Below are 17,127 nucleotides of genomic sequence, written 5' to 3' on the forward strand. Positions count from 1 at the left end.
TAGAATTATAACATTTATTAGGAACTCTATTCAGTCAGATAATACGGTTGGATTTACAGTTTGCAAAAGTATGAATTATTCGAAATACTAAGGATTTTCTTATCCAAAGCATAGCTTACTTTAGCCGTATTTGGCACAACTTTTGGGAATTTTGGGTCCTTAATTCTCTCCAAGTTTATACTTGTTTGGCTTTTTAACTAATTTGATCTGAGCGTCACTGATGAGTCTTAAGAAGACATATCTAGACGAAACGCGCGTCTGACGTATCAAATTATAAGCCTTGTACCTTTGATAACTATTATTACTTTAAGGATTTATATTTATTTAAAAACATAGGTCAAACAAGTGAACTCTACGACAGCACAATACTGTTAAATCTGCCTATTTGTAGCAAAAGAGAGTTTAATATAAAAGCAGTTTTGACCGATTTATAAGATATACAAATTAGTGATTACAATATTACTCTCATTATTTTGTCATATTACGTCATTTCAAACACTCTCACAATGACCGAACTAATGAATTCAGAAATGGGAAATCTGAATAGTTCAGACAGATCAGTTCTTGGATCTGTTGGTCTTTTTAAAAAGGTTCAAGTCTGATATAAAACTTATTGAAGTTTTAAGCATACATATCTAACTGGAAAGTATGACATTACTTATTTTGGAATTGTAATATTATAAGCTTTAAGCCATTGTTTAAGAGTGTTTGGTTTTGATAGTTCTAAGCCATTAATGATCAGATTTAAGCAAAAAACTGCAAATATAAAAAATAATATAGCAGTGTTCATTCTTCTGGCTCGAGATTGTAGCTTTCGTCTTCTATTTGGAACATAAGTGCCCCCTGTATGATTGGTAGATCTTGCTTCTGGTTCCAAAAGAGTTGATTCTTCTGTGATTTCGTCTTCAACAGGAACCAATGAACCCCCACGTGCTATGTCTCCAAGCTCTATCAAGGCGCCTTCAACATCCAATAACAGAATAATTAAAGATTCCTATTACCACTTGTATGAGTAACGATAATGAGATCATAGTTATCGCTACTTTTGGTTTTGCTTTTGTTCCTAGATCCTCGTCTACAATTGATTTAAGCTGGGCTACATTTGATAGAAAGAGTGCAGTATCTAATATTCCTTGTGATATGGCTTTTCTTGCATTTTGTCTGGTTTTCTGGATATTCTATAAAATACACGAAACGTAATATCTTTTTAATTGGTTGTGAACATTTGTATTTGCAACATGATTTAACGAAATGATATGAAACATCTATAGGCAATGTCCTTCTATCAAGGAATATAAACCAGCATATTTAAATTAGCGGTTCTTTTTATCATCAAATTATTTCATAATAAACATTTGTTTTGACTTTTGACTTCAAGCAACAACTTCAAATTATAAAATCATCATTATATAAAAACAACAAGGTAGGAATATTACTTTTATGTATTGTACGACACATAGATATTATCCCCCAAAAAAACCAAAAAAATATCTATGTCTACATAGAGTCTTTGAGAACAGACAAAGTTTATATAGTCTAACTCCCTACCGCTCCTTTTGTAATAATGATGTAAATAAAACTGGAAAAAAACTAATGAAGACATTATATCCCCCATGTCTGCAAAACCAATGATTTGCTAAGGAATACTCTCAAAATGATTCGGACCAATGGCATTACATGGTAAAGATTCTTGAAATATTAATAGGGATTAAGAAGGAAGGAGAACCGGACTTAAATGTGTAATATTGTGTGCAGATATGACGAAGTCCATATCTTCCCAAAGAGAAAAAAAATCATATAGAAATAAAATAAAATAGGCGGTGCAAAAGTTTTCTGTAAAAGTTTCACAATCAACACTTGTGGGAAAAAAAATGGGCAGACGGGCTTTTAGATTTTTTCACAATTAAACTTTGATTTATTATGTTTATATTATACAGCAATGATTGTAGATATTCTTCTTTTGAATTTATGTGTAGATTCTTTCTCACATTTTTTCATGCCTGTGCCTTTTATAGTTTTTTCATCATAATTATGTATGTTTTGCTTATTGTTAAAGCCCATACATTGATAAAACAGTTGTTTACATCCTCGTCGTCCTTTTGGTCTCCGGTAGAGAGGTGTCTCATTGACAATTATACCACATCCTCTTATTTCCTTATTTTTCATATCATATAAATCTATCGGAAACCACAAGCCAAGGACATAGTAAGGTAAAACATACGAAATTCAAATAATAGAGAAAAGGTGACAAATTCAGCGACATTTGTTAATATGTTACTTCCTTTTTTTACTGATTTTCAAGACGTATAAGGATTTGTTTTCATTAAAGCTGAAAGCTGAGATAAAAGACGATGACAGGAAAAATAATTTACTGTGTATTAATCTATATTAATTGTAGCAATAGCGTAACCGACTTTTTTTAACATGCAAAATACATTGTGTATATCATTCTTGTAAAATATTGATGAATTTTAAAATACCATGTACATTATTATATCTCCAATATTGAACAATTGCCGGTTTCTCTACATTGATATTCTAAAAGTAACAAAGATATAAGTATATAAACACCAATACATAAACAGTTTTGGAACAAACTGTTAACGAGATGGTGTACAGGGTGTAGTTTCCTCTCTTTTATCCTGCCCGTCAAATCTCCCTTGTACCACACTACATGCAACATAGAAACTGTATAATGGGCAAACTACAGGCACCTGGGTCTGTACCGTTCACATTGTTTTTTACATGTACATATTTGACTTTTTCAAGAGAAAATTATTGTTTCACAAATGTTTTCGAAATAGCTCCTCCAAAACAAATCAAAAGGACAGTCGTTTTTGAGGCCCTACCGGAATTAATGTCTGCCAAAATTAAGTCCAATCGACCGAGCAGTTGCAGTATATATATAGAGAGAGATATTTATGTCTGAAATGTTGATTGACATAATATCAGAACAAGAACATAATCAAATCTATAATATACTATTGTTTTAATATTTGATGCTGAATAAAAATGTGATATACGGAAAATATAAATACTGCAAAAGAGAGGCAAAAGATAACAAAGGGACATTCAAACTCATTAGTCAAAAATAAACTGTAAACGCCATGTAAAAAAAACAACAACCCAAAAAACATATAATAACAGTACACAGAATACAACAATGAAACTAAAGACTGAGCAACACGAATCAATAAGCATGATTAGGGTTCCCCACCATAAATGTAATGATCATATGATTTGATGACAAAGATTACACGGACACATCACTCATTTTTTCATCTGTATTCTTCCCTTATCATCGTATTTTTGCCAAGGTTAAAAATTAGAAAAATGTTTCTTGCTTTGTATCGATCTGATGAGTAAAGCCTCGGTGTCCGAGTGGTCTAATTAGTTACTACTGAAATCACTAGCCAGTCAACACTGAGGCTGTGAGTTCGAACCCCGCTCATGCCGGTGCACTCGACTCCAATCTTAATTGACTAGGATTGTCAATTTTCCCATCGAAGGTCAGTGGTTTCTCTCCGGGCACTCCGGCTTCCTCTATCAATAAAAACTGACCGTCACGAAATAGCCTAAATACGGTGCTTAAAAGTGACGTTAAAACACCAAAAATCAAATCCCCTTTTCAACGTTTTATTATAGTAATTTCTTATGATGTGCTGTTTCACCAATGTCCCATGTTAAGGGGAGGGTTTGGCGCCAATAAACTGTCGTTCTATGGTTGTTATCTGTCATATTTGTTTTGTTGTAAATTTGGTCGTTATTTTACTAAATTGAATTGATTGATATTTTTCACGGCCTTTTATAGTTCACTAAACAGTATGGACCTCTCTCATTGATGAAGGCCGTGCGGTTGCCTATAATTGCTCACATCCACTTCATTTGAACTTACGTAAATAGTTGCAATCGTATCGCATCTCCCTTTTTATATTAATTGTAAATATGTTGAGGTTTTGCGTTTTATCTTCATTAACCTTGATATATTTTGTATACCTTCTTTTAATTTTCTCTTTAAATAATTGAATATGAAACAATTACTTACAGTCAATAGATCCGACATCTTTGCACAAACGCTGTTACAGTTGTTTTGTTGTAAGTAAACAATGTATAACTTTTTATAGCAAGTATTTAACTTATGACGCATAAAAATTAATTCAATATACAACGTTCATCACGTATACAATAATTCATAAGTTGGTTTACTCCCATGTCTAAAAAGTGTATATGTATAGATATATACCATACGGCACACATCAAATAAATATATGTTAGCCTTCTAAATTCTTGTTCTGGCATGAGCAAAATGGAGCAAGAATTGCCAATTCTCCAAGAGCACATGAGTTGCGCCAGTTTTACTGGTGATTTTTGTGCTGCTAAGCCTGTACTTTTCTATATAGTGTAGTAGGACTTGTTCGATTTTCGTATGTTTGCCACATGTGGCGTTTGCAGTTTTCTTCCAACTTATTTATTTGAATGTCCCTTTTGGTATCTTCCGCCTATATTCTAAGCTACTGATATACAGTTTAACCCTTATATATCTGATGTTTGATGAGAAAATAAAAAAAAAAAGAAGTTTATATCGGTTAACCGATGGATTGTTTGTGTGATATCCATTGACAAATTCGTCATGTATATTATTTACACGAAGAGACAGGAAAATACACCATCTCCTCAAAAAATAGAAGCGGGATGTTACATGTTCATCGAGTTGTTCCATGGGACCATGTCTCTAGACAAGCGAAAAAAGAAAAAAAGAACTCGAATACCCTACCAAATACATTGTTTGGTTTGTTTGGTTGTTTTTATTTTGTTGTTGTTTTTTTTATCAATGGTTATTACAATTGAGAATGGAAATGCGGAATGTGTCACAAAGACAATAATTTGACCAAAGAGCAGAAAACAACCGAATTCTACTAAATGGGTCTTCAACACTGCGAGAAAATCTCGCATCCAGAGGGTCATAGATTAAGATTTTGCTAAATGTAGCATATCAATTGCAATTGAAAATAAAACTTCATTTGCATTTGTGTTTTTTTAATCAAAAGAGGGTTGCTTTAGAAAAAATTAATTGATTGATTCGTTCATCATATTTTGGTGTTTACGTCCCTTTCAGCACTACTATCTATTTCACGGCGGCTATATATTATTGATGACGAAGCACCAGTACCCAGACAGAACCACCGATCTTCGGTACAGCCTCTATTGAAATTTAATGTTTTTATAATACTCTTCTCTTCTTTGTATTTGATTTGGCCTTCCAAGTATTTCGAATGAAGCGTTCAATTATAAGCACGATGTCTATAAAGAGTTTTTATCCAAACAATTAAGACATGTTCGCACTTTTTGAGAGAGAAAAAATAACAAAAACTGAAGAAAATCAGCCTTAAGAAAATGAAATATCGAGAGGAGTCATGAATATTTGTCTACGATTATTACTAAAGGTGAAAAAGGTCGATATCAATTTGCCGTTTATCAAGGATACTAAGGTGGTTGAATTCCATTTAGTAACCCTCTAGATTGTTTATAGACATATTATAAAACATCTCTAATTTATAATTTAATGTCATAAATTTTTTGAAAGACTTTGAACAACAAAACAAAAAATTCACCGTTTAAGCTAGTCTACTTCAATTTTGATATCGTCGTTGTCAGAATCTGTAGTATTTATACTAGTACTCGATGCAGCTAGTTTCCTTAAACTTGCTGTTGAACCTTTGCCTTCATTATCCGAATAGATTGATGTCCTAGAGTTGTGTTTATAAAGATTTCCTCTGTTAAGCATGAAACTGCCTTTAAAACTTTGATCGTCTGAAATTGTGTCAAGGCTTACAGAAGAACCCATTTGTTTTTTATCCGTAGACTTTCTGCTTCTTCTTGAGTACGTATCTTCTTCCTGGATCGTTCGTAAAGTCGCTTTTGAAGTGAAATGATTTTCAACAATACCTTTTGAACGTAAACTGTCTCGCCTAGATCTTGCAGAAGATGCTCTTGAAGTAGCCACAGACGGTAAATATTCAAATCGAGCGCACGTTTTCGCGCCTGTGTCATCTGATATATAAGTTCCTATCATTTCTGTTCCGGCAAATTCTAATTCAACAGTTCCAAAAACACGCCGAGGCCATTTTCCGTCTGGTGGTGATACAACTATTTCTGCGTGTAATCGACAGCCTTCATCCGTCGTGTAAACAGGATCTTCTTCATCACTAGCAAAAATTTGAACTCTTATTGGGGATAACCTTTTTTCTTGAGCTTCTTCGGTCTCAAACGCATCTATAACACGAATAGATCTGACTTCGCCTTCTTTTATTTCTTCATTTACAATAAAAAGTACACGAAATATATTGGAACAATACGGCTTGCCATTCCATATAACACGATGAGATTCAGGATGACGTCTTTTACTATAAGGCAGCATGGCATTAACGCCATAGGTAAAATTGCACAATCTAGTGCCAAATGTTCTTGGGTTATGTCCAAAAATGACCGCACCCTTAAGGACAGCAAGACCACCCTCCATCGGAATGAAGAACTGTAAATCTGGAAATGAATTTTTTATTTCCAATTGTAAAATTTCAGATTCAGAAAAGCCTCCAACCATTAATATAGCGCTTACATCTTTACATCGTGGATGGTTTAAGATTTTGCCTATTTCTTGTGTTACGTTTAATACAATGTCAGCGTAAAGATCTTCAAACACCTCAGGCGAGAGACATAGTTTAGACTTTTTGAACTTTATTTTACCAGAGTATTTTGACTTGCAGATTGCATCTTCTATTTTTCGACCAGTATATGTCTCAAAAAGATCACAGAGTTCAAAGGGAAGCCTCATAACGATATCATTTTTTAAAAATCTGTTGTATGTCTTCTTTTTTAATTCGAATTGTCGGGTTAAATCTAAGTAATCCGGTCCATTAAAGTCTCTAAATTGTTGAATGATATCATCTCCAAATACATTACATAGTAACTTCATAAATTCTTCGTTAATTTTGTCTCCACCCCAAGGTCCACCAGACACTTTATACAGCATATCGATCTCCTCTCCACGACTCACTTCCTGAGTTGAAATATTTACAGTACCTCCTTAAAGAAAATGAGGTTGAATATTATGATTGTCTTTTGTGAATAAAAAAAACAAATAAAAAAAACCTAGCGACTGAAAATAGCCTTTATCAGGTACTTAGTATATTTGCCGAGTAAAAATAATTTTCACTTTTAAACTTAGCACATGAAACAAGTATGCATTCCCCTATAATTTTCAGAAACTAACTTGATGTTAATTTCTGTGTAATTAGATCTTTTGTGGAGAGTTGTCTCATTGGCAATCATACCACATCTTCTATTTCATATTTGTTACAGAAATTTTCTTTTTTTAGAATGCTTTCATTACATATCTGCCATGTGTTCTGTTTTTAATAATTGTTTCAGCAAAATATTATGAATCCGTTTGAAGTTATACTAATTGATACTTTATTCTGGTAGAGCATGATCTATTTATATTATTAGTTGTTGTGAACTTTGAGCTAGCTTTCATGAACTTCGAGTACTCTCAGACCGAAGCTCCGTGTCTTTTTTCTTAAGTAGTTATTCATTATTCATTATTCATTATTACAAATACATCTGTACTCTCCACTTGTCGAACATTACGCATTTTACTCTTGATTTGCCGAATATGACTCATTTATTTTACTTTGTTTATTTCGAGGCATTGAACATTTGTACTAGATACATGCTCTAGGTATATCAGATTAATAATCTTTTTAGTGTTTTGTCAATTTTTTTAATAGTACACATTTGCCCTGTTCGTTAACGGGATATGAAATATATTTACTCCTTGATTGTTTGCGATATTAGAATTTAAAATTGATTCTGAATATCAAAATTATTCATAGATATTGTATGCGGATGTTTGTGTGATATGAGATCTTTCGAAATTGATACTCCCCTTAATTTTACAATAACTCAATATACATACCACCGGCGTCAACAACTATATATTTTCTACCAGCTTCGAATGATTTAAAACTCGTCACTTTGTTATGTCCAATAAATTTATCAACAGGAAGCAGCCTGCAGTATATTGAAGCTGCTTCTGGTTCAAACAATATGGAAACCTTTTGTCGATCTAGACCAGCCTATAAATCAATGTTAATCTAACGTATCAGTTATAGTTTCGTGATATTGGGACATATTTTAAGATGTTATTAATAATCTCTAATGTTGTGAAATCACTCAAACAGTAATGAAGATTTTAGCTCTGTGAAAGTATGATAACTTGGAGATAACTGTATTTTATTTAAAGCCCCGACTGCATCAATTGGTGATTTGATAGTCGCAAATTGTGTTTACCTGCCCTACTTACGCGTCCCCAGTAAACTGGTATTTGCAACCACCATTGCACAAATTGATGCCGTGGTAGATTAAAATACAATATTGTTTCCCATGCTAGGGAACTGAAAGTAAAACAATGTTAAATCATACATTTAAAATATATCATACCTCGTCTGCGTTTGCATTTTCACGCTATAAATTATGATTTGAAACATGAATATTGGTGCCGTTAGCCAATCAAAATGAACGTTACAAACAATAATTTGATATTTTGTACATTTAAAGAAAGTTGAGCATAGCCAAAACTATGATTAATTCAGTCAGTGTTTGTCACTCACCTTTCTCGTGATTCCTCATTTTAGCATTTAAGATATATTATTTATATCTATATGTTCGTACTGAACAGTTTGCAATGACTCTAAATGATTTTTACAACACTAATACTAGGTATTGGATAAGAGCTCTATGTAAAGCACTGTCACGCTTTCGGAAACCAAACAGTCCATATACTGAAAAGCCAAATTGTCTTGGTTGAACTCAACCCAAAGAAGATGCAATCCTAGTTTTAGTACTTGTTACAATATTTATAAACACAAAATTTACACAAAGTTATCATTTTAATCATGCATGTGTGTTCACAATTTCAAAAACACATTTTTCCGGAGGTCCAAAAAGGCAACTCAAGTTTTAACGAGTTTTCCTATCTGATGTTGCATCATAAATAATTTTGGATATCGATTCATGTGGATTTCGTAATATACTATTGCATAATGAAATTTACTTTTTAATTAATTGATACTACCTTTTCTGCACATTGCATCATAAACTCTTTAGCAGGTTCAGTCCATATTGATGGCACCGTAATAGTCCACCAAATTTCACTTTCGTGTAATCCAACATTCCTTTCACGGAGCTGTATCAATAAATGTCTACGAAGATACCCGATAGCGATGGAGAAGATACGTCGTGCAGACATAGATTTCCCTCCGACATCGTCTATCTTGAAATCTCTGGCAATATCCTATGGAATTATTGAAATCATAACTTGTTATTTTTATGTACCCACAAACTAAATATTTTATATGAAATTTTGTGAATACCACATTTAATTATGGCGTATTTGCAAAGTTAATAGCTAGATAATGGATGCAATGTGAATAAGCCCCTGATTTGAAAGTTTGTAAATGCACAAAGAAGACACCCGTTAACTTTGAGGTATATAGGCAAGAGGTCAAGGTCACAGCAGGGATTGGTGGACAGAAATCGGGGTTGATTTAGGGTTCATGTTGACTTTTAATGACCCATGAGCAAGGTCAATATCAAATAATTATAATTAGTTTATCTTCGTCGTTTGAGCTCTGTTGATAGTTTTCTCATTGACAATCATACCATATCTCTCGTTTTTATTAATTTGTTTGATTATTATCTTTGGAAAGAGAAAGACTTCATTCCTTTTCGGATCAGTAGGACAACAAGTTAGATCTTTACCAATTTTGAGTGCATAATGTACCTTGTGTTAGAAAAGACCTTTAATAATTTTGCGATCACTTTGACAAAAGGCAAAGTAAGAGATGAAATAAATAGACAAACATATTTATATTCTATAGTATTTACAATATCATTATTTAAGTTGTCAGTACTTATACTATTCTAATCATCACACTCAATTCCTTGGATGTTTATTTTTTTCTACTCATGTTATAAATATATTTTTTTATACCACAAAGCATTGATTATTTTCATAGTTAGATGTCTGATATGTCTGTGTTTTTTAAAAAGTGCTTTAACTGCACGAAAACGAATGCTTGTACCTACCTCCCCATTCTCAATAGCATTGTATAGTAACATTTTGAATCCTTTGAAGTAATACCAATCATCTTGGAGATTGTTAGCAAGTATTCCTTCATATTTATCTTCAGCTTCATATCCAAATGCTATGAATCTCTTCTCTAAATCTAAGAGAACAGAGCAAGGAGCTTTACTTGTAGCAATATCATGATTTCCAGTGGTCCAAAGGAAAGTAGAAATATCTAAAGGATCTTTTCGGTACTCATGTCGGAAAGAGAAGGCATATCCAGCTGTTGTACTGCCAAAGTCTATCGCAGCTACGAGAAGTTTATAATCTTCATCCATATATATCTTCACTTTAAAGGAAAGGACGTAACAAAATATCATTAGAATATTTTAGTGTTGACCTTTTTTTCATTCTGTAAATAATTTCCCTTTTTATTATTCTTAATACAGTATGCAAATCGTTCGCATTACATTGTCTAATTATGTCAGTTTCAAAAAATGCAAGATCGACGTGGAACTTTTCACTGTTGAAGTTTATGGAACCAATCTGTGAAAAAGTTTTCGAGTCTTTTTTTCTTTTTCTTTTGACAAGTTTGTAAAGTCAATGATCGAATTGACATTTATTTTCATGTATCTTTCATAGGGCAAGAACCTCGTCAACTGTAGTCCGATGAGGACAATGTATTACTTCAAATTCATTTCATACAACTTCTAAATTTATTTATTTATATTTAAGGCATAAAAAGTAAGTACCGGGATGAAATAACAAAAAACACATAGTCATGATTTTTTAGGTAAAGAAGTGATTTTGTCCAAGTGAACAGGGTAAAACAATAGTATGTTCGAAGTTGTCAAACTGAATTCTAGATCCCCTGAAAAGATATTCATACTTTGAGTTCGAGTTGATAAACACTTTTTTTGGGAAAAAAATACCAGGTACGCTGGTATTCAAGGATATACATGTTCCAAAGAAGAACAGATATAATGGTATGGTCTATAACAAAGTTTGCAAGGACGTTTTTGTTAGATGGAACAAATATTCGATATCGAAAGTTGGAAAATTCTAAAAAAAAAAAAGAATAAAAAAGCATACAATTTAAAGCGACTAGAACCTTTATAGAACAAAACATGTTAACATTGAATTTGAACGTGTGAAAAAGTTATGAACATCTACCAGTATTTTTGACATTATTGTGTATTAAGATAGAATGATATACAAACACGCACGCAATACCAATATCAAACCAGAAACCAAAATATAAGAAAATCAAAGTAATGAAAAGTGAGTGAGGAGCCTCTTGCATACTCTTTTAAAACTTACCAAGAATCGTCCATCAGCGTTTTCTTGTTATCCTGTAAAAGGTGCTGTTTAATCAGTATAAAATGCTGGAGTCCATATTGTTTTACATGTTATACTTGAATCAATACTTATTAATTAGCATAACATACTGACCTGTTACAAACAATGAAGTCATTTAATAAGATGTAGCGTTAGATAAAGTTATGCTCGAATGGTAACCCTTTATACATTCATCGTTAATATATCAGTTTAATTAATTTGGCAGTCATACCCAATTATTAAATGCATTATTATTCTATTGTTAAGACAAACTAGTTTAAACACAAACGCTTCAAATGTGTTACGGATAAAAGTATTGCATATACGTTGACATTTAACTTTTGCCGACGATATTAACGTCCATTTAAGTGTAAAAAAATGCAGTTAGGAGTATTTTATTGAATACAACTAGTTACAGACACTTAACACATAACAGAATAATCGTTTACCATTTATTAAAGTAAGATACTAATACTGAATTTAATTAAGAACCTTACATCGGTCGGTCTGTTTTTTAGCTTAACAAATACGGAGCACTCACTTGATGCAACATTTTAAGTTTAATTGTTTTCACGATGAGTTATGTTTTTTTTTGTATTTTATGTTATTGACCAGCAAGTCAAAGTCGTGACCTCCCCTGTTCCCCAATAGCAGTAGTATTTTAAGGAATTTACAGTTTAATGGGGATTTGAATTGTAGAACAGTTGTTTCTTCTAGTATTTCTATTACTTTAATTGTTTTTATATTTCACTGTAGTATAAACTATCTTTCTTTTGTTCTTGACTTTGGAAAGGCAAATAACTAATATGGTGAAGTGACATATGTTTGGCATGTGTTCAACATCCCCTTAACATTACAACATAAAAAAATCATTTGAGTTTTCAGATCGGTTGTAAGAACAAAATTCTCTAACAAACGGACACAAGAGACTGATCAAAGGGGAACATAGAATCTGGAAGCCTTATTGAGACACATTTTTTCACCACTGAAAAAAAAACATGTTTCCCATACTAAATTATGATAAAGTAAGATGCGATATGATTGTCAATGAGGCATCGATCCATCGGAGTTAAGCAATTGAAAGTTCCCGTTCCAGGTCATATATAACAGAACCAAATTTATTCTGCCTTTACTTAGAAAAGCGATCATAGTATAACCATAAAAGGTAACCATGATATTAGTTTTCAAAAGTACCAGGCTTCTAATTTTATACGCCAGTCGCTCGTTTCGTCTACATAAGACTCAGCAATGATGCAAATATCAAAATAGTTAGAAAGCCGAACAAGAATTAAGTTAAAGAGCATTGAGGACAAAAAGTTCCAAAAAGTTGTGCCAAATACGGCTAAGGTAATATTTAAAGGCAACAGTACTATACCGCTGTTCGAAATTCATAAATCGATTGAGAAAAAAAATCCGGGTTACAAACTAAAACCGCGGGAAACACATCAAATGGAAGAGGAGAATAACGACACAACAGAAACACTAAAATACAACACACACAGAAACGAACTATAGTTTAATATGCCTGGGATGATAAAATCCTTAGTATTTCGAATAGTTGATACTTTTGCAAACAGTAAACTTATAAAAATATCATGTAATTAGTATTCATGTCATCACTGTAGTGCCGACAACTGATATGTAATGCAAGCGATCTGAAATATAGTGTTAATATGTAAGCGCTGCTTGAATGTTCTGATTTTGCCATTTGATTAGGGACTTTCCGTTTAGAATATTCCGCGGAGTTCAGTATTTTTGAAATATAAAATATAAATGAACAGTTGACGATTAAGAAACTTAAAATTACTCTATCGTTGAATTATTCCAAACTGACCGTAATTGACAATTGCTAGATGCAAGTCAAGATATAATACAGACTTAACTGTATCTGTTGTATCTTTTCTTTCAAGTGAGATGGAATAGTTAGGTTCAACATTGTAGCCAAACTTTGAATTATTTGGTGAGAGCATCATCTATATAACGGAACACATTTTTGTTTGTTTCAAAACAGGTTCATTTTCAATTGTATGCATATATTGATTTTCATAAAGATTCATCAGTTCATGGTAAATGAATTTAACTGTACTTTTCATGAATTAAATATTTCAATCAACCTGTGAATCGCTACTATGCTATGCACACACCCGCCTCTTTTTCTAGAAAAAAATGAACACATATGCCATGTTTTCAGAATGATTTGAATTTATAAAATATGTTCATGTAAAATGATTTATTGTAATGAGGGGTTATGTTTATGACAAATATTATTCAATATAAACATGCTATCAAAGCACCAAAAGGACGTGTAGTTTTGGAGTACGTTAACGTTGAAATATTGAAGGAAATAAATTTAAACCAATTATGAATTGTGAATTGCGAAATGCCATTCATGTTGCAAGGTACTTATTACTCTGAACAGCACTTTTTTAATTTTCGAAAGTAAAACTGAAAACTGAAAACTCTGTAAATGTTAAGAAAACGATATGCTGAATTCATTAATATTTAAGAATCCAATCTTTCTTAAAATGGAGATATAATATGAATTGTAAATTTGCTATATGTCGTTAAATAAAAGACATACTAAATAAACGAATGTGAGGACACTAATGAGACATTAATAGCAATGCAAAGAACATTGTTTATCAACAATCTCATTAAGACCTTTCAGTACGAGTTCGTACCACTAAAAACTATACGTTTTACTACAATAATCAATTGCACTGCTACTGAGAAGTGAGATACTCGTGTCCATCCTTCAGCATGGTAATACACATATCCTAAGTGATTGATATAATCTTGCATCCAGTTCATGTTAAGTTATGGGTATAGAAAACTCTAGAGGAAAGAACCGAATACAGGATAATATCTTAACGTTTCAGAAACCAAAATGTGGACTACCATGCACAATGCAATGCAGAAGAGCTCACTGGATATAGTGCACAGTTGTTTTTCAGTTATAAAACTACTCTGGAGCTCATAAAATGAAGCATTATAATCAACATTATTGTCATCCGAGATATATAATCTTATTTTTACCATTGTAATGAAAAAGCAAACACAAACATGCCAATACACTTGCCCTAATTGACCTTTCCCTTGAAAATCGACAAAGCGAAGGTTTGTTTTGTCAACATGATCCCATGGTATTGCTCATGTTTTTCTAATGTTGTCTCGTGCTCATCAACCCAAAATGCATACATGTAATACCAATATTAAAATATAAATATAAAAACATATCCACATTTTGGTACTTATGGGTGGGAGAGGGGGGAACTTATCAAGAACCCCATCAACCCAAACAGGCAATATGTATTGCCTGACCAAACATAGCCCTTAAACCAACCACCACTTGGATATTGAAAGAATGAGGATGTATCACATGTACTTCCGCCAAAGATATCAACCAATGAGGTTATACACATATCCTCAATGATTGATATAATCTTGCATCCAGTTCATGTTAAGTTATGGGTATAGAAAACTCTAAGAGTTCATACAGCATATTTGCAGGCCAATCTCAAAATACACCACTAGCAAGGCTTTCCCTAAGGAATAGTATTCCCAATACTCAAAACAAATTCAACACTTTTATTAAATATTATTCCTTTTAAAATTACTTTAAAACACTTCTAAACATTTAATGATGCATGTAAACAGTTCTTTATAAATCGTTCATAATTCAATAAATTCTCATGAATTTGACCACATACAGACTTTTAAAAGTTGAGTTAAGGCAATGAACTCATATCAAAATGAACATTGTCATTATTCTAATAACATCTTCAGCATGTGGAAAGCTTGTAAGCAAAGGGACTTAACCTCCAAGTGTAAACTATGCTGGCTTGTTTCTTTCTTTACTGTTGTTGAATCAAACACACTCTTTACTTCATATTCAGGAACATTGACAATTGTATTTCCACTCGATTCTTCACATGTCTGCTGAAAATATATTAATCAATAACAAATTGTTTATTTGTACTAAAGACAGCATTAGTCACACTTTGAAAAGGAAAAATCCCTTTGCCTACAATCCACGTGGAAAACCACTAGGGAATCAGTGTCCCTCGAACTGTAGACAAAGAAATTTAAATTAAAAAATTTAACCATACATAAAATTTAAGTATACATTTGTACTAGTATACAAAATCATTCAACATTATATTTATTTATTAATTTAGATAAAACAAAATAAAACAAAAATATTGCAACCATTATTTAACCTCCCATGACAAAAAGATTTTTGTGACATATTTCAACGCATCAATGAAATTAAATACACATCCAATAGAAAACATCATGAAATTACGGAAAAATTATTAGCATTACCTTTAAATAGGTTCATTTGAACATAAAGCTGCTTCCATCACAGATTTTTTTTTAGTACCGTGCCATATTGGCATTTTCTGCCTTTCTCAACACAGACATACATAATTTAGTGTAGTATCAATATTTTCCCCATTCATTATTTTCCTATTATTAGAATTCAAAACATTACTTCAATTGCAATTTGTTCTCACCATATTCTGATTAGAAAAAATCCTTTCCTTTTAAAAAGGTTTTTCGAACTCATTGACATGAATCATCGTGCAATGTCATATTACTTCTCCTTCATTCGTCACCCCGTCAAAGCTGTAGGTAACACCATCTGAAAACAAAAACATTCTATTCAATTCTATGTACAATCAAACAGACCGCTGAACGCGGACCTCGACGAAGACACCTTATAATTCAATACACATCACTCCGATAAAAAAAAACCATGAATATCAAGTGACATGTCACACTAAATTATTTCACTTTCTCAATAATTCTATTCTTTTCTAACAAAGTCTTTAAATAGCATTTCTATCAGTATGTACGATGTAAAAATAAATGAAAAGTCCACAACACAGTCAAAAGTAACAAAAGAAACTATTTACCCTATAAACAATTTATTATTCTCCTTTCAACTACAATTTTCCAAAATGGCCAGAGCCCCCACTTCCACATATATTTTATATAGCGATAGCACTTTGCCCTGCGTTTAACCGGCGCACGGCATAACAGATATTTGACCACCTGGATTGATAATAACTACCCAAGGTCAAAACCCAAAACATTTTGCCACCAAGGTCAAACATTACCATCTAGTTTTATCAAGAAGCCGCCAAGGCTAGTATTTTTAATTCATTGTTGTCATCAAGGCAAATGTAAAAAATCATAAAAAAGACCACCTAGGTCTATTGCCACCAAGGCATATAAAAATGACCACCTAGGTCTATTGCCACCAAGGCATATATAAATGATCACATAGGTCTTTTGCCACCAATGCATTTATAAATGACCACAAAGGTCTTAAAGCCACCAAGGCTATATTGCCACCAAGGCTATATTGCCACCAAGGCAAATGTAAGTAAAAGTTAAAGAATATAGTTACTTTGCCGACAACACGTGGAGCACGACCTTCCCACAGCTTGGATATTGAAAGAATGAGGATGTATCACATGTACTTCCGCCAAAGATATCAACTAATGAGGTTAATTTTAAACTGCTCATCTGCGTAGACACAGCCAATGTCATTGTTATTATATATTACCTTCACTACATAAAGTTAATATATATATAAATGACCTTCTTACATTATATAGTGGTTCTTAAGCGTGCAAATATATGATACTAAAATG

General features: G+C 32.5%; 1 protein-coding gene and 2 long non-coding RNA genes across 3 annotated transcripts; all 3 read right to left on the reverse strand.

Moving 5' to 3' along the window:
* Positions 1-4,154, reverse strand: LOC139513162 (uncharacterized). The gene is made up of 2 exons (XR_011662397.1): positions 4,046-4,154; positions 1-1,178 (listed from the first exon to the last, which is right to left on the reverse strand). It is a non-coding gene; the product is annotated as an uncharacterized lncRNA (long non-coding RNA).
* A 1,398-nt stretch (positions 4,155-5,552) lies between these two features.
* Positions 5,553-11,574, reverse strand: LOC139513163 (heat shock 70 kDa protein 12A-like). The gene is made up of 5 exons (XM_071301444.1): positions 11,447-11,574; positions 10,147-10,475; positions 9,134-9,352; positions 7,976-8,135; positions 5,553-7,083 (listed from the first exon to the last, which is right to left on the reverse strand). The coding sequence occupies exons 2-5, from the start codon at positions 10,462-10,464 to the stop codon at positions 5,621-5,623; spliced, it is 2,160 nt and encodes a 719-aa protein (XP_071157545.1). The 5' UTR covers positions 10,465-10,475; positions 11,447-11,574; the 3' UTR covers positions 5,553-5,620.
* Positions 11,575-15,114: 3,540 nt separating this feature from the next.
* Positions 15,115-16,972, reverse strand: LOC139513164 (uncharacterized). The gene is made up of 3 exons (XR_011662398.1): positions 16,881-16,972; positions 15,982-16,109; positions 15,115-15,403 (listed from the first exon to the last, which is right to left on the reverse strand). It is a non-coding gene; the product is annotated as an uncharacterized lncRNA (long non-coding RNA).
* Between the last annotated feature and the right edge of the window lie 155 nt (positions 16,973-17,127).

The sequence above is a fragment of the Mytilus edulis genome, chromosome 2 (genome assembly GCF_963676685.1).
Source record: "Mytilus edulis chromosome 2, xbMytEdul2.2, whole genome shotgun sequence".
Taxonomy (NCBI): Eukaryota; Metazoa; Mollusca; class Bivalvia; order Mytilida; family Mytilidae; genus Mytilus; species Mytilus edulis.

Excerpts from the sequence above, each read along its gene's own strand:
- LOC139513163 (XM_071301444.1), bottom strand. The coding sequence starts at position 10,464 with ATGGATGAAGATTATAAACTTCTCGTAGCTGCGATAGACTTTGGCAGT. Across the intron at positions 9,353-10,146 it reads ATGCTATTGAGAATGGGGAG|GATATTGCCAGAGATTTCAA; the intron begins GTAGGTACAAGC and ends ATAATTCCATAG. Across the intron at positions 7,084-7,975 it reads TATAGTTGTTGACGCCGGTG|GAGGTACTGTAAATATTTCA; the intron begins GTATGTATATTG and ends ATTTTCTTTAAG.